The 23,249-nt window shown below is 35.9% G+C and overlaps 1 protein-coding gene, 1 long non-coding RNA gene and 18 other non-coding genes across 20 annotated transcripts; 19 read left to right on the top strand and 1 right to left on the bottom strand.

Annotated features, from left to right (window-relative positions):
- Nucleotides 1–48: 48 nt before the first annotated feature.
- TRNAN-GUU lies at nucleotides 49–122 on the top strand. Its single transcript has one exon. It is a non-coding gene; the product is annotated as a tRNA-Asn (tRNA).
- A 1,360-nt stretch (nucleotides 123–1,482) lies between these two features.
- TRNAN-GUU lies at nucleotides 1,483–1,556 on the top strand. The gene has a single exon. It is a non-coding gene; the product is annotated as a tRNA-Asn (tRNA).
- A 550-nt stretch (nucleotides 1,557–2,106) lies between these two features.
- TRNAN-GUU lies at nucleotides 2,107–2,180 on the top strand. Its single transcript has one exon. It is a non-coding gene; the product is annotated as a tRNA-Asn (tRNA).
- A 1,172-nt stretch (nucleotides 2,181–3,352) lies between these two features.
- On the top strand, nucleotides 3,353–3,426 carry TRNAN-GUU. Its single transcript has one exon. It is a non-coding gene; the product is annotated as a tRNA-Asn (tRNA).
- Nucleotides 3,427–4,582: 1,156 nt separating this feature from the next.
- On the top strand, nucleotides 4,583–4,656 carry TRNAN-GUU. Its single transcript has one exon. It is a non-coding gene; the product is annotated as a tRNA-Asn (tRNA).
- Nucleotides 4,657–5,203: 547 nt separating this feature from the next.
- On the top strand, nucleotides 5,204–5,277 carry TRNAN-GUU. Its single transcript has one exon. It is a non-coding gene; the product is annotated as a tRNA-Asn (tRNA).
- A 556-nt stretch (nucleotides 5,278–5,833) lies between these two features.
- Nucleotides 5,834–5,907, top strand: TRNAN-GUU. Its single transcript has one exon. It is a non-coding gene; the product is annotated as a tRNA-Asn (tRNA).
- Nucleotides 5,908–6,450: 543 nt separating this feature from the next.
- TRNAN-GUU lies at nucleotides 6,451–6,524 on the top strand. The gene has a single exon. It is a non-coding gene; the product is annotated as a tRNA-Asn (tRNA).
- A 542-nt stretch (nucleotides 6,525–7,066) lies between these two features.
- On the top strand, nucleotides 7,067–7,140 carry TRNAN-GUU. The gene has a single exon. It is a non-coding gene; the product is annotated as a tRNA-Asn (tRNA).
- A 1,141-nt stretch (nucleotides 7,141–8,281) lies between these two features.
- On the top strand, nucleotides 8,282–8,355 carry TRNAN-GUU. Its single transcript has one exon. It is a non-coding gene; the product is annotated as a tRNA-Asn (tRNA).
- A 549-nt stretch (nucleotides 8,356–8,904) lies between these two features.
- Nucleotides 8,905–8,978, top strand: TRNAN-GUU. Its single transcript has one exon. It is a non-coding gene; the product is annotated as a tRNA-Asn (tRNA).
- Nucleotides 8,979–9,528: 550 nt separating this feature from the next.
- TRNAN-GUU lies at nucleotides 9,529–9,602 on the top strand. Its single transcript has one exon. It is a non-coding gene; the product is annotated as a tRNA-Asn (tRNA).
- A 562-nt stretch (nucleotides 9,603–10,164) lies between these two features.
- TRNAN-GUU lies at nucleotides 10,165–10,238 on the top strand. The gene has a single exon. It is a non-coding gene; the product is annotated as a tRNA-Asn (tRNA).
- A 551-nt stretch (nucleotides 10,239–10,789) lies between these two features.
- On the top strand, nucleotides 10,790–10,863 carry TRNAN-GUU. The gene has a single exon. It is a non-coding gene; the product is annotated as a tRNA-Asn (tRNA).
- A 1,021-nt stretch (nucleotides 10,864–11,884) lies between these two features.
- On the top strand, nucleotides 11,885–11,958 carry TRNAN-GUU. The gene has a single exon. It is a non-coding gene; the product is annotated as a tRNA-Asn (tRNA).
- A 551-nt stretch (nucleotides 11,959–12,509) lies between these two features.
- On the top strand, nucleotides 12,510–12,583 carry TRNAN-GUU. Its single transcript has one exon. It is a non-coding gene; the product is annotated as a tRNA-Asn (tRNA).
- Nucleotides 12,584–13,136: 553 nt separating this feature from the next.
- On the top strand, nucleotides 13,137–13,210 carry TRNAK-CUU. Its single transcript has one exon. It is a non-coding gene; the product is annotated as a tRNA-Lys (tRNA).
- An 878-nt stretch (nucleotides 13,211–14,088) lies between these two features.
- Nucleotides 14,089–14,162, top strand: TRNAN-GUU. The gene has a single exon. It is a non-coding gene; the product is annotated as a tRNA-Asn (tRNA).
- A 735-nt stretch (nucleotides 14,163–14,897) lies between these two features.
- Nucleotides 14,898–15,629, top strand: LOC113271846 (F-box protein CPR1-like). Its single transcript, XM_026521770.1, has one exon. It carries the CDS (start codon nucleotides 14,898–14,900, stop codon nucleotides 15,627–15,629), a length of 732 nt encoding a protein of 243 aa, XP_026377555.1.
- Nucleotides 15,630–16,110: 481 nt separating this feature from the next.
- On the bottom strand, nucleotides 16,111–21,153 carry LOC113273451. Its single transcript, XR_003322405.1, has 5 exons — nucleotides 20,937–21,153; nucleotides 20,485–20,543; nucleotides 18,610–18,695; nucleotides 18,117–18,175; nucleotides 16,111–16,669 (listed from the first exon to the last, which is right to left on the bottom strand). It is a non-coding gene; the product is annotated as an uncharacterized LOC113273451 (long non-coding RNA).
- Nucleotides 21,154–23,249: the final 2,096 nt, after the last annotated feature.

The raw sequence follows: 23,249 nt of genomic DNA, 5'->3' as shown, positions 1-23,249 counted from the left end.
ATTAGAGCGTTTGATTTGTAAAGAAATGCAAATTCAAAATACGACAACGCTGAAATAGCTCAGCTGGTTAGAGCGTGTGGCTGTTAACCACAAGGTCACAGGTTCAATCCCTGTTTCTAGCGAAAGCCCTAACTTTCTAACTTTTTCTCTACTTCCTAATAATTGGATGACTGAAGAGGTGACATCCTCTGGTTACTCTTACTTTTGCATGCAACCTATGAAAAGCGACATCGTTGCTAGGAATAGTGATATTCTGACGAGAAAACTTGCTGAAGCTGAAAAATCAGGGTTGCTTGAGTTACTCGTAGAAGAACACCGCCGGCAAACTCATCTAAGATTATTACTAATAATGTCATTCTCCGAATCATAGCAAATTATACTACATGTTAGTTTCATCTTTCTTTTCAGCGTTTTCATAGGGGCTTCAGACTGTGACTGATTTGGTTGTGTCAAACTTTTCTTTTCAGGGTTATATATTAGAGTTATCGGGAGAATCTAAGTACTCTCTTTGGAATCCGTAAAAGACTCTCAGAGACCAAAGGATTCTTCCAATGTATCATTCCTGGGTCCAATGGTTATCAAAACTTCAATTAAGCCCTTACCTCTGAAACATGACATGCGTCTTCATAAAAACTTTTTTTTTTTTATGTTAAATTTGCATTAGTCATTAGAGTATGACCGGTGACCAAAAATATTTTTAGACCCTGTATATTCTTTTAAGAATAGCGAGATTTTACTCTTGAGTTGCCAATAGTCTATCTTTGTTGAACAGGGAGGAACCTAAAATCTTTACATTGTTGGAAAAGTTACTCATGATAATACAATCATAAAAAACCTGTTTTAATCATACAACAAAGCTGGAATAACTCAGCTGGTTAGAGCGTGTGGCTGTTAACCACAAGGTCACAGGTTCAATCCCTGTTTATAGCGTTTTTTCTGGGTTTTGGTTTAAAAAAAAAAAAAAACAATGCACCGCATATTGCATAAATTCATGTTTGTAAAATTATACTACATGTTAGTTTCATCTTTCTTTTCAGCGTTTTCATAGGGGCTTGATACTGTGACTCATTTGGTTGTGTCAAGCTTTTCTTTTCAGGGTTATATATTAGAGTTATCGGGAGAATCCAAGTACTCTCTTTGGAATCCGTAAAAAACTCTCAGAGACCAAAGGATTCTTCCAATGTATCATTCCTGGGTCCAATGGTTATCAAAACTTCAATTAAGCCCTTACCTCTGAAACATGACATGAGTCTTCATTAAAACTTTTTTTTTATTTTAAATTTGCATTAGTCATTAGAGTATGACCGGTGACCAAAAATATTTTTAGACCCTGTATATTCTTTTAAGAATAGCGAGATTGTACTCTTGAGTTGCCAATAGTCTATCTTTGTTGAACAGGGAGGAACCTAAAATCTTTACATTGTTGGAAAAGTTACTCATGATAATACAATCATAAAAATCCTGTTTTAATCGTACAACAAAGCTGGAATAGCTCAGCTGGTTAGAGCGTGTGGCTGTTAACCACAAGGTCACAGGTTCAATCCCTGTTTCTAGCGTTTTTTCTGGGTTTTGGTTTAAAAAAAAAAACAACAATGCACCGCATATTGCGTAAATTCATGTCTGTAAAATTATACTGCATGTTAGTTTCATCTTTCTTTTCAGCGTTTTCATAGGGGCTTGAGACTGTGACTGATTTGGTTGTGTCAAGCTTTTCTTTTCAGGGTTATATATTAGAGTTATCGGGAGAATCCAAGTACTCTCTTTGGAATCCGTAAAAAACTCTCAGAGACCAAAGGATTCTTCCAATGTATGATTCCTGGGTCCAATGGTTATCAAAACTTCAATTAAGCCCTTACCTCTGAAACATGACATGAGTCTTCATAAAAACTTTTTTTTTATTTTAAATTTGCATTAGTCATTAGAGTATGACCGGTGACCAAAAATATTTTTAGACCCTGTATATTCTTTTAAGAATAGCGAGATTGTACTCTTGAGTTGCCAATAGTCTATCTTTGTTGAACAGGGAGGAACCTAAAATCTTTACATTGTTGGAAAAGTTACTCATGATAATACAATCACAAAAACCTGATTTAATCGTACAACAAAGCTGGAATAGCTCAGCTGGTTAGAGCGTGTGGCTGTTAACCACAAGGTCACAGGTTCAATCCCTGTTTCTAGCGTTTTTTCTGGGTTTTGGTTTTAAAAAAACAACAACAATGCACCGCATATTGCGTAAATTCATGTCTGTAAAATTATACTACATGTTAGTTTCATCTTTCTTTTCAGCGTTTTCATAGGGGCTTGAGACTGTGACTGATTTGGTTGTGTCAAGCTTTTCTTTTCAGAGTTATATATTAGAGTTATCGGGAGAATCCAAGTACTCTCTTTGGAATCCGTAAAAAACTCTCAGAGACCAAAGGATTCTTCCAATGTATCATTCCTGGGTCCAATGGTTATCAAAACTTCAATTAAGCCCTTACCTCTGAAACATGAGATGAGTCTTCATAATTTTTTTTTTATGTTAAATTTGCATTAGTCATTAGAGTATGACCGGTGACCAAAAATATTTTAGACCCTGTATATTCTTTTAAGAATAGCGAGATTGTACTCTTGAGTTGCCAATAGTCTATCTTTGTTGAACAGGGAGGAACCTAAAATCTTTACATTGTTGGAAAAGTTACTCCTGATAATACAATCATAAAAAAACCTATTTTAATCGTACAACAAAGATGGAATAACTCAGTTGGTTAGAGCGTGTGGCTGTTAACCACAAGGTCACAGGTTTAATCCCTGTTTCTAGCGTTTTTTCTTGGTTTTGGTTTTCAAAAAAACAACAATGCACCGCATATTGCATAAATTCATGTCTGTAAAATTATACTACATGTTAGTTTCATCTTTCTTTTCAGCGTTTTCATAGGGGCTTGAGACTGTGACTGATTTGGTTGTGTCAAGCTTTTCTTTTCAGGGTTATATATTAGGGTTATCGGGAGAATCCAAGTACTCTCTTTGGAATCCGTAAAAAACTCTCAGAGACCAAAGGATTCTTCCAATGTATGATTCCTGGGTCGAATGGTTATCAAAACTTCAATTAAGCCCTTACCTCTGAAACATGACATGAGTCTTCATAAAAACTTTTATTTTTATGTTAAATTGGCATTAGTCATTAGAGTATGACCCGTGACCAAAAATATTTTTAGACCCTGTATATTCTTTTAAGAATAGCGAGATTGTACTCTTGAGTTGCCAATAGTCTATCTTTGTTGAACAGGGAGGAACCTAAAATCTTTACATTGTTGGAAAAGTTACTCATGATAATACAATCATAAGAAACCTGTTTTAATCGTACAACAAAGCTGGAATATCTCAGCTGGTTAGAGCGTGTGGCTGTTAACCACAAGGTCACAGGTTCAATCCCTGTTTCTAGCGTTTTTTCTGGGTTTTGGTTTTAAAAAAACAACAACAATGCACCGCATATTGCGTAAATTCATGTCTGTAAAATTATACTACATGTTAGTTTCATCTTTCTTTTCAGCGTTTGCATATGGGCTTGAGACTGTGACTGATTTGGTTGTGTCAAGCTTTTCTTTTCAGGGTTATATATTAGAGTTATCGGGAGAATCCAAGTACTCTCTTTGGAATCCGTAAAAAACTCTCAGAGACCAAAGGATTCTTCCAATGTATCATTCCTGGGTCCAATGGTTATCAAAACTTCAATTAATCCCTTACCTCTGAAACATGAGATGAGTCTTCATAATTTTTTTTTATGTTAAATTTGCATTAGTCATTAGAGTATGACCGGTGACCAAAAATATTTTTAGACCCTGTATATTCTTTTAAGAATAGCGAGATTGTACTCTTGAGTTGCCAATAGTCTATCTTTGTTGAACAGGGAGGAACCTAAAATCTTTACATTGTTGGAAAAGTTACTCCTGATAATACAATCATAAAAAAACCTGTTTTAATCGTACAACAAAGATGGAATCGTGTGGCTGTTAACCACAAGGTCACATGTTTAATCCATGTTTCTAGCGTTTTTTCTTGGTTTTGGTTTTCAAAAAAACAACAATGCACCGCATATTGCATAAATTCATGTCTGCAAAATTATACTACATGTTAGTTTCATCTTTCTTTTCAGCGTTTTTATAGGGGCTTGAGACTGTGACTGATTTGGTTGTGTCAAGCTTTTCTTTTCAGGGTTATATATTAGAGTTATCGGGAGAATCCAAGTACTCTCTTTGGAATCCGTAAAAAACTCTCAGAGACCAAAGGATTCTTCCAATGTATGATTCCTGGGTCCAATGGTTATCAAAACTTCAATTAAGCCCTTACCTCTGAAACATGACATGAGTCTTCATAAAAACTTTTTATTTTTATGTTAAATTTGCATTAGTCATTAGAGTATGACCGGTGACCAAAAATATTTTTAGACCCTGTATATTCTTTTAAGAATAGCGAGATTGTACTCTTGAGTTGCCAATAGTCTATCTTTGTTGAACAGGGAGGAACCTAAAATCTTTACATTGTTGGAAAAGTTACTCATGATAATACAATCATAAAAAACCTATTTTAATCGTACAACAAAGCTGGAATAGCTCAGCTGGTTAGAGCGTGTGGCTGTTAACCACAAGGTCACAGGTTCAATCACTGTTTCTAGCGTTTTTTATGGGTTTTGGTTTTAAAAAAAACAACAATGCACTGCATATTGCTTAAATTCATGTCTGTAAAATTATACTACATGTTAGTTTCATCTTTCTTTTCAGCGTTTTCATAGGGGCTTGAGACTGTGACTGATTTGGTTGTGTCAAGCTTTTCTTTTCAGGGTTATATATTAGAGTTATCGGGAGAATCCAAGTACTCTCTTTGGAATCCGTAAAAAACTCTCAGAGACCAAAGGATTCTTCCAATGTATCATTCCTGGGTCCAATGGTTATCAAAACTTCAATTAAGCCCTTACCTCTGAAACATGAGATGAGTCTTCATAATCTATTTTTTTATGTTAAATTTGCATTAGTCATTAGAGTATGACCGGTGACCAAACATATTTTTAGACCCTGTATATTCTTTTAAGAATAGCGAGATTGTACTCTTGAGTTGCCAATAGTCTACCTTTGCTGAACGGGGAAGAACCTAAAATATTTACATTGTTGGAAAAGTTACTCCTGAAAATACAATCATAAAAAACCTGTTTTAATCATACAACAAAGCTGGAATAGCTCAGCTGGTTAGAGCGTGTGGCTGTTAACCACAAGGTCACAGGTTCAATCCCTGTTTCTAGCGTTTTTTTTTCTGGGTTTTGGTTTTAAAAAAAAAACAACAACAATGCACCGCATATTTCGTAAATTCATGTCTGTAAAATTATACTACATGTTAGTTTCATCTTTCTTTTCAGCGTCTTCATAGGGGCTTGAGACTGTGACTGATTTGGTTGTGTCAAGCTTTTCTTTTCAGGGTTATATATTAGAGTTATCGGGAGAATCCAAGTACTCTCTTTGGAATCCGTAAAAAACTCTCAGAGACCAAAGGATTCTTCCAATGTATCATTCCTGGGTCGAATGGTTATCAAAACTTCAATTAAGCCCTTACCTCTGAAACATGAGATGAGTCTTCATAAAAACTTTTTTTTTTATGTAAAATTTGCATTAGTCATTAGAGTATGACCGGTGACCAAAAATATTTTAGACCCTGTATATTCTTTTAAGAATAGCGATATTGTACTCTTGAGTTGCCAATAGTCTATCTTTGTTGAACAGGGAGGAACCTGAAATCTTTACATTGTTGGAAAAGTTACTCTTGATAATACAATCATAAAAAACCTGTTTTAACCGCAACACAAGCTGGAATAGCTCAGCTGGTTAGAGCGTGTGGCTGTTAACCACAAGGTCACAGGTTCAATCCCTGTTTCTAGCGTTTTTTTCTGGGTTTTGGTTTTAAAAAAAACAACAACAATGTACCGCATATTGCGTAAATTCATGTCTGTAAAATTATACATGTTAGTTTCATCTTTCTTTTCAGCGTTTTCATAGGGGATTGAGACTATGACTGATTTGGTTGTGTCAAGCTTTTCTTTTCAGGGTTATATATTAGAGTTATCGGGAGAATCCAAGTACTCTCTTTGGAATCCGTAAAAAACTCTCAGAGACCAAAGGATTCTTCAATGTATCTTTCCTGGGTCCAATGGTTATCAAAACTTCAATTAAGCCCTTACCTCTGAAGCATGAGATGAGTCTTCAAAAAACTTTTTTTTTATGTTAAATTTGCGTTAGTCATTAGAGTATGACCGGTGACCAAAAATATTTTTAAACCCTGTATATTCTTTTAATAATAGCGATATTATACTCTTGAGTTCCAATAGTCTATCTTTGTTGAACAGGGAGGAACCTAAATCTTTACATTTGGAAAAGTTACTCCTGATAATACAATCATAAAAAACCTGTTTTACCGCAACACAATGCTGGAATAGCTCAGCTGGTTAGAGCGTGTGGCTGTTAACCACAAGGTCACAGGTTCAATCCCTGTTTCTAGCGTTTTTTTCTGGGTTTTGGTTTTAAAAAAACATCAATGCACGCATATTGCGTAAATTCATGTCTATAAATTATACTACATGTTAGTTTCATCTTTCTTTTCAGCATTTTCATAGGGGCTTGAGACTGTGACTGATTTGGTTGTGTCAAGCTTTTCTTTTCAGGGTTATATATTAGAGTTATCAGGAGAATCCAAGTACTCTCTTTGGAAAAAAACTCTCAGAGACCAAAGGATTCTTCCAATGTATCATTCCTGGGTCCAATGGTTATCAAAACTTCAATTAAGCCCTTACCTCTGAAACATGACATGAGTCTTCATAAAAACTTTTTTTTTTATGTTAAATTTGCATTAGTCATTAGAGTATGACCCGTGACCAAAAATATTTTTAGACCCTGTATATTCTTTTAAGAATAGCGAGATTGTACTCTTGAGTTGCCAATAGTCTATCTTTGTTGAACAGGGAGGAACCTAAAATCTTTACATTGTTGGAAAAGTTACTCATGATAATACAATCATAAAAAACCGGTTTTAATCGTACAACAAAGCTGGAATAGCTCAGCTGGTTAGAGCGTGTGGCTGTTAACCACAAGGTCACAGGTTCAATCCCTGTTTCTAGCGTTTTTTTCTGGGTTTTGGTTTTAAAAAAAACAACAACAATGCACCGCATATTGCGTAAATTCATGTCTGTAAAATTATACTACATGTTAGTTTCATCTTTCTTTTCAGCGTTTTCATATGGGCTTGAGACTGTGACTGATTTGGTTGTGTCAAGCTTTTCTTTTCAGGGTTATATTAGAGTTATCGGGAGAATCCAAGTACTCTCTTTGGAATCCGTAAAAAACTCTCAGAGACCAAAGGATTCTTCCAATGTATCATTCCTGGGTCCAATGGTTATCAAAACTTCAATTCCCTTACCTCTGAAACATGAGATGAGTCTTCATAATTTTTTTTTATGTTAAATTTGCATTAGTCATTAGAGTATGACCGGTGACCAAAAATATTTTTAGACCCTGTATATTCTTTTAAGAATAGCGAGATTGTACTCTTGAGTTGCCAATAGTATCTTTGTTGAACAGGGAGGAACCTAAAATCTTTACATTGTTGGAAAAGTTACTCCTGATAATACAATCATAAAAAACCTGTTTTAATCGTACAACAAAGATGGAATCGTGTGGCTGTTAACCACAAGGTCACAGGTTAATCCCTGTTTCTAGCGTTTTTTTTTGGTTTTGGTTTTAAAAAACAACAATGCACCGCATATTGCGTAAATTCATGTCTAAAATTATACTACATGTTAGTTTCATCTTTCTTTTCAGCGTTTTATAGGGGCTTGAGACTGTGACTGATTTGGTTGTGTCAAGCTTTTCTTTTCAGGGTTATATATTAGAGTTATCGGGAGAATCCAAGTACTCTCTTTGGAATCCGTAAAAAACTCTCAGAGACCAAAGGATTCTTCCAATGTATGATTCCTGGGTCCAATGGTTATCAAAACTTCAATTAAGCCCTTACCTCTGAAACATGACATGAGTCTTCATAAAAACTTTTTTTTTTATGTTAAATTTGCATTAGTCATTAGAGTATGACCGGTGACCAAAAATATTTTTAGACCCTGTATATTCTTTTAAGAATAGCGAGATTGTACTCTTGAGTTGCCAATAGTCTATCTTTGTTGAACAGGGAGGAACCTAAAATCTTTACATTGTTGGAAAAGTTACTCTGAAATACAATCATAAAAAACCTATTTTAATCGTACAACAAAGCTGGAATAGCTCAGCTGGTTAGAGCGTGTGGCTGTTAACCACAAGGTCACAGGTTCAATCACTGTTTCTAGCGTTTTTTATGGGTTTTGGTTTTAAAAAAAAAACAACAATGCACTGCATATTGCTTAAATTCATGTCTGTAAAATTATACTACATGTTAGTTTCATCTTTCTTTTCAGCGTTTTCATAGGGGCTTGAGACTGTGACTGATTTGGTTGTGTCAAGCTTTTCTTTTCAGGGTTATATATTAGAGTTATCGGGAGAATCCAAGTACTCTCTTTGGAATCCGTAAAAAACTCTCAGAGACCAAAGGATTCTTCCAATGTATCATTCCTGGGTCCAATGGTTATCAAAACTTCAATTAAGCCCTTACCTCTGAAACATGAGATGAGTCTTCATAATCTATTTTTTTATGTTAAATTTGCATTAGTCATTAGAGTATGACCGGTGACCAAACATATTTTTAGACCCTGTATATTCTTTTAAGAATAGCGAGATTGTACTCTTGAGTTGCCAATAGTCTACCTTTGCTGAACGGGGAAGAACCTAAAATATTTACATTGTTGGAAAAGTTACTCCTGAAAATACAATCATAAAAAACCTGTTTTAATCATACAACAAAGCTGGAATAGCTCAGCTGGTTAGAGCGTGTGGCTGTTAACCACAAGGTCACAGGTTCAATCCCTGTTTCTAGCGTTTTTTTTTCTGGGTTTTGGTTTTAAAAAAAAAACAACAACAATGCACCGCATTTCGTAAATTCATGTCTGTAAAATTATACTACATGTTAGTTTCTTTTTTTCAGCGTTTCATAGGGGCTTGAGACTGTGACTGATTTGGTTGTGTCAAGCTTTTCTTTTCAGGGTTATATATTAGAGTTATCGGGAGAATCCAAGTACTCTCTTTGGAATCCGTAAAAAACTCTCAGAGACCAAAGGATTCTTCCAATGTATCATTCCTGGGTCGAATGGTTATCAAAACTTCAATTAAGCCCTTACCTCTGAAACATGAGATGAGTCTTCATAAAAACTTTTTTTTTTATGTAAAATTTGCATTAGTCATTAGAGTATGACCGGTGACCAAAAATATTTTAGACCCTGTATATTCTTTTAAGAATAGCGATATTGTACTCTTGAGTTGCCAATAGTCTATCTTTGTTGAACAGGGAGGAACCTGAAATCTTTACATTGTTGGAAAAGTTACTCTTGATAATACAATCATAAAAAACCTGTTTTAACCGCAACACAATGCTGGAATAGCTCAGCTGGTTAGAGCGTGTGGCTGTTAACCACAAGGTCACAGGTTCAATCCCTGTTTCTAGCGTTTTTTTCTGGGTTTTGGTTTTTTTAAAAAAAAAACAACAACAATGTACCGCATATTGCGTAAATTCATGTCTGTAAAATTATACTACATGTTAGTTTCATCTTTCTTTTCAGCGTTTTCATAGGGGATTGAGACTATGACTGATTTGGTTGTGTCAAGCTTTTCTTTTCAGGGTTATATATTAGAGTTATCGGGAGAATCCAAGTACTCTCTTTGGAATCCGTAAAAAACTCTCAGAGACCAAAGGATTCTTTCAATGTATCTTTCCTGGGTCCAATGGTTATCAAAACTTCAATTAAGCCCTTACCTCTGAAGCATGAGATGAGTCTTCATAAAAACTTTTTTTTTTTATGTTAAATTTGCGTTAGTCATTAGAGTATGACCGGTGACCAAAAATATTTTTAAACCCTGTATATTCTTTTAATAATAGCGATATTATACTCTTGAGTTTCCAATAGTCTATCTTTGTTGAACAGGGAGGAACCTGAAATCTTTACATTGTTGGAAAAGTTACTCCTGATAATACAATCATAAAAAAACCCTGTTTTAGCCGCAACACAATGCTGGAATAGCTCAGCTGGTTAGAGCGTGTGGCTGTTAACCACAAGGTCACAGGTTCAATCCCTGTTTCTAGCGTTTTTTTCTGGGTTTTGGTTTTTAAAAAAACATCAATGCACAGCATATTGCGTAAATTCATGTCTATAAAATTATACTACATGTTAGTTTCATCTTTCTTTTCAGCATTTTCATAGGGGCTTGAGACTGTGACTGATTTGGTTGTGTCAAGCTTTTCTTTTCAGGGTTATATATTAGAGTTATCAGGAGAATCCAAGTACTCTCTTTGGAATCCGTAAAATACTCTCAGAGACCAAAGGATTCTTCCAATGTATCATTCCTGGGTCCAATGGTTATCAAAACTTCAATTAAGCCCTTACCTCTGAAACATGACATGAGTCTTCATAAAAACTTTTTTTTTTATGTTAAATTTGCATTAGTCATTAGAGTATGACCGGTGACCAAAAATATTTTTAGACCATGTATATTCTTTTAAGAATAGCGAGATTGTACTCTTCAGTTGCCAATAGTCTATCTTTGATGAACAGAGAGGATCCTAAAATCTTTAAATTGTTGGAAAAGTTACGCCTGAAAATACAATCATAAAAAACCTGTTTTAACCGCACAACAAAGCTGGAATAGCTCAGCTGGTTAAAGCATGTGGCTGTTAACCACAAGGTCACAGGTTCAATACCTGTTTCTAGCGTGTTTTTTCTTTTTGTTTTTGAGAATGCGTGGTAAGTGGGCCAACTATAATTTCTATAAGCCCTTTACCGCAAAGAAAACCCTAACTTTCTAACTTTTTCTCGGGGATCCATAATATGCTTTCCGGTGAAGATGAAGGTGGTTGCGGCGGTGCTGCAACAAATGTGGTTCAAAAATCTCCCTCAAAGATTTGATTAAAAGGGTGATTGAAATCCTTCCAAAACTGTTAGACATGATCTAATCCATGATGTTGGCGACATATGGAGTGCAAGAGAAGCTAGAGCACATATTTCAATCATGAGAAAACTACTTCCTAATAAATGGATGACCGAGGAGGTGACATCCTATGGTTATTCTTACTTTTGCATGCAACCTATGAAAAGCGACATCATTGCTAGGAATAGTAATATTCTGACGAGAAAACTTGTTGAAGCTGAAAAATCAGGGTTGCTTGAGTTACTCATAGAAGAACACCGCTGGCAACTCATCTAAGATTATTACTAATAATGTCCATCTCTGAATCATAGCAAATTATACTACATGTTAGTTTCATCTTTCTTTTCAGCGTTTTCATAGGGGATTGAGACTGTGACTGATTTGGTTGTGTCAAGCTTTTCTTTTCAGGGTTATATATTAGAGTTATCGGGAGAATCCAAGTACTCTCTTTGGAATCCGTAAAAAACTCTCAGAGACCAAAGGATTCTTCCAATGTATCATTCCTGGGTCCAATGGTTATCAAAACTTCAATTAATCCCTTACCTCTGAAACATGACATGAGTCTTCATAAAAACTTTTTTTTTTTTATGTTAAATTTGCATTAGTCATTAGAGTATGACCGGTGACCGGTGACCAAAAATATTTTGAGACCCTGTATATTCTTTTAAGAATAGCGAGATTAATGTGCTCTTGAGTTGCCAATAGTCTATCTTTGTTGAAAAGGGAGGAACTAAAATCTTTACATTGTTGGAAAAGTTACTCCTGATAATACAATCATAAAAAACCTGTTTTAATCGTACAACAAAGCTGGAATAGCTCAGTTGGTTAGAGCCTGTGGCTGTTAACCACAAGGTCACAGGTTCAATCCCTGTTTCTAGCGTTTTATATGGGTTTTGGTTTTCAAAAAAACAATAATGCACCGCATATTGCGTAAATTCATCTCTGTAAAATTATACTACATGTTAGTTTCATCTTTCTTTTCAGCGTTTTCATAGGGGCTTGAGATTGTGACTGATGTGGTTGCGTCAAGCTTTTTGTTTTCATGGTTATATATTAGAGTTATCGGGAGAATCCAAGTACTCTCTTTGGAATCCGTAAAAAACTCTCAGAGACCAAAGGATTCTTCCAATGTATCATTCCTGGGTCCAATGGTGATCAAAACTTCAATTAAGCCCTTACCTCTGAAACATGACATGAGTCTTCATAAAAACTTTTTTTTTTATGTTAAATTTGCATTAGTCATTAGAGTATGACCGGTGACCAAAAATATTTTTAGACCATATATATTCTTTTAAGAATAGCGAGATTTTACTCTTGAGTTGCCAATAGTGTATCTTTGTTGAACAGGGAGGAACCTAAAATCTTTACATTGTTTGAAAAGTTACTCCTGATAATACAATCATAAAAAACTTATTTTAACCGCACAATAAAGCTGGAATAGCTCAACTGGTTAGAGCGTGTAGCTGTTAACCACAAGGTCACAGGTTCAATCCCTGTTTCTAGCGTTTTTTTTTGGTTTTGGTTTTAAAAAAAACAACAACAATGCACCGCATATTGCGTAAATTCATGTCTGTAAAACTATACTACATGTTAGTTTCATATTTCTTTTCAGCGTTTTCATAGGGGCTTGAGACTGTGACTGATTTAGTTGTGTCAAGCTTTTCTTTTCAGGGTTATATATTAGAGTTATCGGGAGAATCCAAGTACTCTCTTTGGAATCCGTAAAAAACTCTCAGAGACCAAAGGATTCTTCCAATGTATCATTCCTGGGTCCAATGGTTATCAAAACTTCAATTAAGCCCTTACCTCTGAAACATGACATGAGTCTTCATAAAAACTTTTTTTTTAATGTTAAATTTGCATTAGTCATTAGAGTATGACCGGTGACCAAAAATATTTTTAGACCCTGTATATTCTTTTAAGAATACCAAGATTGTACTCTTGGGTTGCCAATAGTCTATCTTTGTTGAACAGGGAGGAACATAAAATTTTTGCATTATTGGAAAAGTTATTCCTGATAATATAATCATAAAAAATTTGTTTTAACCGCACAACAAAGCTGGAATAGCTCAGCTGGTTAGAGCGTGTGGCCCTTAACCACAAGGTCACATGTTCAATCCCTCTTTCTAGTAAGAATTGATCACCATTTAGTAACATATCTCGGTGTTTGTGCAAATGGAGCCCTTGATTGGTTTGAGATGTCGAATAGTAAAATCGTAGCTTTTAGCTTGACAGATGAGAAGTTCCGATTGATCCCATTTCCACCACTATTACCATTGGACGATATAATTTATCTTAAATTGTTGGGAGGGTATCTGTGTGTTGTTCATATAGGTGAAGGAAAAGAAGATAAATTTGTTGACATATGGGCATTAGAGAAAAACAAAAAGTTTAGCAGTTATGACAAGAAAGAGCATGAGTTCAACGAGTTTTGGAGATGGAGCAATAAATTTAATATACCATGCCCCAAGAATATGAGATACATGCCGTTTGGGGTTACAAAGAGCAATCAAGTTCTAATGTCGTCCATTGAAAGTATGTTTTGTTATGACTCAGAAACTAGAATTTTAAGAAAACTCTGGGGTGATGGCCCAGGGATGATTCTTCGAGCAATTCCTCACGTGAACAGCCTTGTTTCATTCGAAGCATTAGGAGAAAAATCCAAGAGAAGAAAATAGTTTTAGGTAAATTTCGCTTTCCTTTCAGTTAAACACTGAAACTGCGGATGCCCTGAAGGTGGGTGAGCTGCAGCTGCTTGGAGAAAGGGGATTCTGTTTCCTGGCTTCCTTATTAAAGGAGGTGGTTGACTCCCACGATGTTTTCTAGAATCATGGATGGAGATTGATGCTGAGTTCATGCGTGGAAGCCTTCTCAACAATATTCTGTCTTTTGATTTCAACATTTCTCATAATATTTGTTGAATTTGAGAGTTAGAGTTCACCTGTAGGATGTATTGTGTTGATTTTAAATGCTCAAAGTTATTTATTTATTGATTCTCAAGAACAACAAAGCTGGAATAGCTCGGCTGGTTAGAGCGTGTGGCTGTTAACCACAAGGTCACAGGTTCAATCCCTGTTTCTAGCGTCTTTTTCTATTTTTTTCTCTCCTTCTTTGGTTTTTGTTGCTGCTCCAAACTCTACTGCAATGCAATACTCACTCATTTTTGCAGTGACATATACTACAGAGAATGCACTTGCGCTGCTTTAGTTTAAACAAGAGGATTCAAATGAACCGTAGTTGGGATATCGAATTAAGATATATAGGACATGATTTCTTTCTAAAAAAAACCAGTGCACCGCGAATCTCGTAGATTCATACATTTTGTAAATTTATGAAGGCATGACTCAATATCTTTGCCTCTGCAACTAGAAAATCTCTTTGATTTCTTTCCTAAAATCGACCATCGAGATCGTCTGTGCCACTGCTTGTGTGTGCCCTATGTGCCACACCAATAAAATTACGCCAAATCATTCCTCTCATTAACCATGACTAACTAAATAGATTTATGGTATAGTGGTAATCTCTTTTTTAGTCCATAATTGATTATCTTTCCTAAATGACTGCTGTTATATATAGAAAATCTAGTTAGTTAGTTAGTCATGGTTAATGAGAGGAATGATTTGGCGTCATTCTATTGGTGTGGCACATAGGGCACACACAAGCAGTGGCACAGACGATCTCGACCCTTCGTAAATGCGGTGATACATGACACAATCTTGTTGTTTTACGCATTATTTTTTTTTTTTTTTTATGTATACCAAATTTGGCTTGCCATACAGAATGATTCATGTAATCTATATAAGACCATGAGACTGAAAGATGGAATTCACAACTTTATTGTTTCTTCCCTTCACAAAACTCATAGAAATCTTAAGAAGAAGAGAGATGTCAAGTCTTCCAGAGGAGATGCAGCTAGAAATCTATTCAAGACTACCCGTGAAAACTGTCTTGCGGTTCAAGTGCTTGTGCAAAACTTGTTGCAGTCATTTTGGTGAGCCTTCTTTTGTTAAAAAGCACCGTGATCATGCTATTAGTAAAAATACTTGCACTTTTATCATGTTGCATTATGAGGTTGGTGTTGGTAAAAGCAACCCAATGTACTCAGTGGAGTATAATTCATTATCTTCAAAATTATCATCTGGAGCACATAACCCTCTTAGCGAGGCTGTTGAGATGGATTACCCAATCATGCCTTCAGATTCTTTTGAAATTTTGGGTTCTTGTGATGGTTTGCTTTGCTTATTAGACACTAGTGACCCAACTAGTCAGAATGACATTTTCCTATGGAATCCATCTACTAGGGAATACAAGAAGATACCTGTTCCACCAAATTTCGAAGACAGTAGTACTATTGATGGCTTGTACGGGTTCGGTTATGACGACAGCATTGATGATTTTAAATTGGTAAGAGTTGCCGAAATTTATGATTCTGATTCTTCTGATGATGGGTCTGGGTTTGGATCTGGCTTTGGGATTTGGTCTGCAGTTGATATCTATACATTAGGGTCAAACTCATGGAGATCCTGTGAATGTCATGAGATGCCTTACTAGTTTCCTCGTGGAATGACACCTGGGGTGGTTGTTAACGGGGCTCTTCATTGGTGTGCTGAGCACAGGGCAGGTGAATACTATGAAGCTATAATTTCTTTTGATATGACTAACGAGATATTCACAGAGGTTGCGAAACTAGAAGGGCCCATGGTGCATCCAGTAGTCTCTGACAATGACACTGTCACTTATCTTGATACCAATGGTGACACTTATCTTCTTGATGACAGTGATTTTAATACCAATGATGTGGGTGTTCTAGGAGGGTGCCTCTGTGTACTCCATAAAACTTATGGAGTTAGTGTTGACGTCTGGGTGATGCAGGAGTACGCTGTTAAAGAATCATGGACAAAGCGTTTCTCAATCACGCAAGAATCCATTACCAAAACAAGTCATCTGAGGGTAGTATGCGAGTTTCAATACAATGAGATTCTTTTCGAAACTGATGAGTATTTAGTTTATTATGATCCAACGCATAATACAGCTAAGATATTGAGGATGCGTGGTGTCAAAATATCATGCGGAGCAGAGAAATATGTGAGTACCCTCGCTTCACTTGATTCCGGTACTTATTGCGGAAGTAGCCAAGTGGAGAATAAAAATAAATATTGGTTTACAAGCATTTCTTATGACGTTTGTTTTAAATTTCAAAACCTTGTTTTGTATTTGTTTCGGGTAATAATGGATGAGACTTGGACTGGTGTTTTTATTATATGTTTCATGGTAGATTCTAGTTAAACATTTGTTGTTGCAGTCTAATTGATCATGGATCCTTCATGCCCAAATTCAAACTTGTTTCCTGTAAACCAGAGGTAAAAGGGTGCAACATAAAACTTGCATTTCATTAGTGTTGATCAATATTTGCACTTGCTAGAGTTTAGAGGACCCATTCCTGAAAATCAGCGAAGAAACAGTGTCCCCAAATTTTCCCGAGAATTTTCCAGCAGCAGTGTCAAGCATTCTTAAAGATATATATCAATACATCCTTGTGGGATTACCAGCAAAAGCATTCTCAGTGCGTTTCCAGCTCTGATATTATTAAACTGCACCAAACACATGAAAGTACTGAGAATCTCTGGTAATGATCAAAATATAAATGCTAATGGTGAATAATAGAAATTGACAAAAACATGGAAGAAAGAACCCTAATAGAATTTCACCAATCTGTATGGTAACTTGACAGAGTTGCTAAGAGTTTATTTTGAAAAAAGAAGAGCAAGTCAGAACCGGTGTATTGTTCAGAAATCATAACTTGGTATAACGTTAACACCAAACTGAAAAAGATGAAGAAAACTAAAACATAAAGAAAATGAGACTCTGGATATAGATGATAACCTTATAGTAAGCTCTACTGGTCTCTGTTCATTTCAGGTATCCTCAAACTTGTGCTTGTGTCACTACCAAAAAAAAAAAACTTAGCTGGGTCACCGAACTCAGTCCCTCCTATGCTGAGGTGGTGACAGGAATGCTCAAGTAGCAGACACTGTTCCTTGTCTATGGCAGAGGCATAACTTAGAAAACTGCACTCTCATTATCACACCGTTCATAGGCAAACACGCCTTACCATTTACATTTACCATGTGAATAGCACATCCAACGTGCTCTACTGCTAAAGTACCAATACACGCTTGACCAATTTCAGCAACCTAAGAAGGACAAGTTTAACTGCCAAATTCAATTCCTTCTACTTCTAACTCAGGGGTTACCCTAGTAGGAACAGTGTGAACGAGTTTATTCACTATTAAAAGTGGAGTTTAGGATTAAGGTGTCTGTGACTGGCATATTTGTTCAAGGAGGAGGAAATATGTCCTGAAGGAATTGTTAAGACATTTTAACCAGTAGCTATAGGAATTTAACAAATTTGAAGAAACTCGAAAACGCCTACAAGACAATTTAGATTGAGGACAATGACATAACTTCATGCACCGCTGGCAGACATATACAGCTATGTGGAAGAATAGTCATAAGTTGGTTTTAGCTAGAGAAAAGATTAGGATTCTCAAAACCTCAACAGAGAAGAAAATGAAGCGGCTGATACACATCAAATTTACATGCTTGTTAAAGAACCCATGATATGTGGGGTACTTTCTAGGGATTTCAAGCAACAAGTTCCTTTCATGTATTCCTTTAAACTTAGCTTAACTTGACTCAGTTCGTATTAAGCATGATATAACCACAATTAGCTCAAATTAATATGACGTTAATTTTCAATAATCCTCTATCATCGACAAGAGTAATGCGAACATAAAAAAGAGAGATATAAATACATAGGGTGGACATGGAAGTCGGAACACAAATTCAGGCTATAAGTTCACTTATCTTTCCAAAAGACTAATTCATAACTCACTCGGCCTCATGGCGATTTAGATACAAAGACGAATACATATGACAAATTAAACAGAAATATATGTATCTCTTCCAAGGGATGATACAACAAACCAAAGAGACGACTCAGGATTAACAGCCATACATAAAATTTGAGAAAGATACCTTTTTAAGCTTTGGCCAAGAACTCTTGAAACTTCTCAGTGTTTGCCAGAAATATGCTTCTGCAAATATAAAAAATATATCATGTTAAGTACATTGGCGTCACTATTCGTAATAATACCCATCCAAGGATCTCAAATGCATGCCCTCAACGAAATACTCAATACATTTAAAAACAATAGTTACATATTCTTAACCACAATAATTCCTAAAAAACAACTTCTCTAAGCTATGAGAATAACAGAATCACCACATTTTGTTCTCTTTCAAATCAAATCAAGCATGAACTAGAACTAAAGCTGAAAATTAACATGATTTTGAAACCAAAAAAAAAAAAAAAAAAACTACTGACCAAATTATACAGAATCATATTTTCCCTAGTTCTTCTTATTTGCTTAATCACAAATTTTTGCATAATCTATCCCCTCAATCAGATAACCAATTAAAATATGTACCAACCAGAACCAACAAGACAGAGATAATTGAAATCACATACCATAGAGAATCCAATGCTCATCATCATCATAATCTTGGACCTCTGATCATTCAATTGCATGAATAGGTCTGATTGATCAGCTTAAACTGTCAACAATTGCATTAAGTGTATCAGACATTTCTGGTATTTGGTTTTCCTCAGAAAATATTTCATAAAGAGATGGAGCGGGGTCACGATTCAACCGAGGAGTCACTGTGGCATTTTAATCTCGCCACTATCGACTTACACTCGGTTGCACCTATGGTTCAAGGGTAAGGAAGCTCGGATCATGAAGCATTGAAGTTGCCAAAGCCAGATTGCAGTCAAATTTGCCAGACACGCCAAACTGGAGGTCAAAGTTACTAGAAATCCAAGCTCGACATGAGGACAAGTTCACTAAAATACGAAGCTATAAGCTAATAGGTTAAAAATAAGCAGCAGATGATGTTCGCCAATCTTCCTGCTCGACACACAAGTACTGTCATCTCAGTTTTCTCAACGCCAAAATATGAAAGTACTGAGAGTCTCTGGTAATGATCAAATATTAATGCAAATGGAGAATAAGATAATTGACAAAAACATGGAAGAAAGAACCCTCAAAGAATTTTACAAATGTCAAAAAAGATAAGGGTAAAACCACACCAAATCATGCATCATCATTAGTTAATTTCTCAAGCGGCTTGGTTAACTAGGTAGACCACCATATATCACATTTATCAGCAATCTGAATGGCAACTTCACAGACTTGCCAAGATTTTATTTTGAAAAAAGAAGAGTAAGTCAGAACCAGTGTATTATTAATCTGAATGGTATCGCGTTGACACCAAATGGAAAAAGATGAGGAAAACAAAAACATAATGAACATGAGACTACGGATAAGTCATAAAGATGATAAAAAAAACTATCCTTATAATAAGTTCTACTGGTCTGTTCATTTCAGGTATCCGTGTTTGTGTCAAAAAAAAAAGAAGCTGCCGCCCTGAACTCAGTCCCTCCTATGCTGAGGTGGTGGCTGAAGTGCTCAAGTAGACGGCACTATTCCTTGTTTATGGCAGAGGCAAAATTCAGAAACTGCAGTCTCATTATCACACAGGTCAAAAGAAAACACACCTACAATTTTACATTTACCATGTGAATAACACATCCAACGCGCTCTACTGCTAAAGTACCAATATATGCTTGACCAATTTCAGCAACTACAAAGGACAAGTTTAACTGCCGAACTGGTTTCCTTCTACTTCTAACTCACAGGTTCCCCCTAGGAACAGTAAGACGAGCTTATTTACTACTAAATGTGGAGTTTAAGATTAAAGTCTGCCATTGGCATATTTGTTCAAGGAGGAGGAAATATGTCCTGAAGGAATAGTTAAGACATTGTAGCGAGTAGCTAAAGGAATTTAACAAGTTCGAAGAAACTCGAAAACACCTAAAAAAAAACAATGATATAGATTTCATGAATAGCTGGCAGACATATACTGCTATGTCACAGAATAGTCATAAATTGGTTTTAACTAAAGAAAAAGAATTAAAATCTCAAACCCTCAACAGAGAAGAAAATGAAGCAGCTGATACATCAAATTTACATGCTTGCTAAAGAACCCATGATAATGGTACTTTCTAGGGATTTCATGCAACAAGTTCCATTTATGTATTCCTTTGACACTAAGCCTAACTTGACTCAGTTCGCATTAAGAATGAATGATATAACCGCAGTTACCGGTAGCTTTACAATAATCCTCTATCATCGATGGAAATGATGCAAACATAAAAAGGAGAGATAAAAACACCACAAATTCAAGCTATAATTTCACTTATCTTTCCAAATGACTAATACATAACTTACTCGGCCTCATAGAGACTCAGTTACAAAGATGCATTAAAATTTGAGAAAGATACCTTTTCAAGCTTTGGCTACGAGCTCTTCAAACTTCTCAGTGTGTGCCAGAAATATGCTTCTGGGAATATAAAATAGGATATCATGTTAAGCACATTGGCATTACTATTTGTAATAATACTCATCCAGGGATCTCAAACTCATGTTCTCGACGAAATATTAAACAAAAAATCATACTCTTAACCACACTAATCCCTGAAAACAACTTCTCTAAGCTATAAGAATAACAGAATCACCATATCTTCTTCTTAGTAGTCTTTCAAATCAAGCATGAACTAGAATTAACATGAATTTGAACAAAAAAAACCACTAACTGAATTATACAGAAGAATCAGATTTGCCCTAGTTCTTCTGAATCAAAAATTTTTGCCCTAATTTATCCCCTAAATCAGATAACCCTTTAAAATGTGCCCCGACCGGAACCAACAAGACAGAGATAAATGAAATCACATACCTAATCAAAGAGGTAGAGAATCCAATGCTCATCTTCATCATCTTTAACTCGATCATTCAATTGCATGAATACCTAGGTGTTCATCATCATCATATTCAGTTGCATTAAATCTATCAGACATTTCTCAGAATACATCGATTCATCAGAACATGGGTAAAAAAAATGATCATCAGCATCTACACTTTGAGCAGAAATCGGAGGTCTTCTTGGGTTTATCTCAGAATGGTCAACGGAAGTAGGATTTGTGGTTTCTGTTAGGGGTGTGCAACTTACGGACGGTTGGGAATTAGGGTCACCCGCAACCAAACCGTCAAAGTTGAGGATTTGGAAAATTGAACCGTGACCGGCTCAATCACCCGCGGATTTGACCTTTGCGGATCATCGGATTCTACGGGCCGGTTGCGGACTAACCGCGGACTAGGGGTAAGAAAAAAAAGTAAAAGAAACAAAAATACCAAGTTTATAAACTAAATTAGTGCAGCGGATGATCAATGTGCTGGCCAAGATACACATTCTAGGGACTTCGCAGCGGATGATCAATGTGTTGTGTAGTGTGTTCGACGCTACATTGCAGTTTGTAGAAAAGCCCATTGGTGTGTCCAGGTAGCATGCTTCAACTGCCAATGCCAATATGTCGATGAAGCTTGTCCAACAGCATGGTTCGATTGCCGATTTGTCAACGAAGCTTACCAGAGAGAAGAGTCCGTCTCAAAATTCACCATATGAAGCTTACTGACACATGGGCTTTTCGTTGTACTCGATCTTTATACCCGAGCATGAAGATATAACTTAGCTGGGTTTAGTGATCATCTCGGGCTTATGTTACTCAAATGGGTGCGGGTGAATCCGCGGTTTTCAATATTCAACCGCACCCAAACCGCTAAAACGTGAGGTTTGAGAATCACATCCGTGTCCGGCCCATACGTCTTGCGGTTTGGACGAAATCCGTAATTTTGCGGACGGAAACGGATAACAACCGCGGTTACGGTTTTTATGCTCACCCCTAATTTCTGTGCTCCAAAGAAGAATGAAGAGGCGAGAGATGTTTGGAAAGTTTGTGTTGGGCCCGCCGGGATGAAATGCAAGTGATTGGATCCACTTTCTCGGGCCTATCGGTTTTTACTTAAGTCTTGCAAGTATTTTGCTAATAGGCTAATAGCGGTAGGATTGGACATGGTAATAATTATCCGCTAAAACCGATTAGAAGAACACCGAACCGAACCATTTACTAATGGTTGGTTTTTGTTAAAAAAGATAAAAACCGAGAGTAACAGTTTCGATTTTGGTTTGATGTGAAAACCAAACCTAATACCAACAATAAAACCGATTAGTTTTGATGTAATTAATATCAACTATTAGATCTACCTTTAATTAACTATATTTAATTTTATCCGTAGATTTAAATTATATATGTCAATCTACAGGGACTTCTGGTGGGTAAAAACAATGAGACCAGATGTTTTTACATAAAATGTTGGGACTTCTTATATAAATCTATCAAAAGGAGAGGCCTAGGTTTTCAGGAGGCAAATAAAATGACATGATAGCCAAACTGACTTTGAGGCTTATAACTCAACCAAATTCACTTTGGTCTTCTATCGTGAAAAACAAATATTTTCGCTATACAACAACTTTTTATGCAAAAAAACATTACAATGAATCTTGGCTATGGAGATGTATTCTGCATGGAATCTTTTTTATACATCAGTATAGTTGTTGGGAGGTAGATGATGGTAAAATGATAAATGTACGGTCAGAAAACTGGCTTTTGGATATTTCAGGAACACTTTTATCTTACTTGTCTCTGAACTCATTGATTTAGATACAGAGAAATGGAACTCGGAGAAAGGTAGAAATAACTTGCCCCTATAATATCTGACAAGATCCTAGGCATAAGAATTTTTCCTGATATTGATGGCATGTCAACAGTTGATATGCTCAGGTGTTTGCTTACTACCAATGGGGAATTTTCAGTTAAATCTCTTTATGAAAAATTGAAAAACCTTGCAGAAAATAATCCGAACACTTAACATATAGCTTCCTTCTGAAATCTTTTTGGAAACTTATAACATATCTTAAAGAATCAAAAAAAATTATGGAAATGTATACATAATGCATTCTACCAACTAAAAGATATAGATTTACATTGCGTTTCTTATAGTAACCCTTGTGAATCTTTTAAACATCATTTATTTGGATGCTCTTTCGCCAAATATGTATGGTGCTTACCCGTAAGAGTAGACCTGAACATTAGTACGAATATAGAATCATCATTTCTAGAAGTTTACCCAAAATGTTGGATTTAAGAACGAC

This window comes from Papaver somniferum, chromosome 4 (genome assembly GCF_003573695.1).
Source record: "Papaver somniferum cultivar HN1 chromosome 4, ASM357369v1, whole genome shotgun sequence".
NCBI lineage: Eukaryota > Viridiplantae > Streptophyta > Magnoliopsida > Ranunculales > Papaveraceae > Papaver > Papaver somniferum.
Note: the sequence above shows the minus strand (reverse complement) of the source record. Positions and strands in the feature narration are given on the sequence as shown.

What these genes read in the sequence shown, in the direction of transcription:
- LOC113271846 (XM_026521770.1), top strand. Translation starts at nt 14,898, where the DNA reads ATGGAATTCACAACTTTATTGTTTCTTCCCTTCACAAAACTCATAGAA.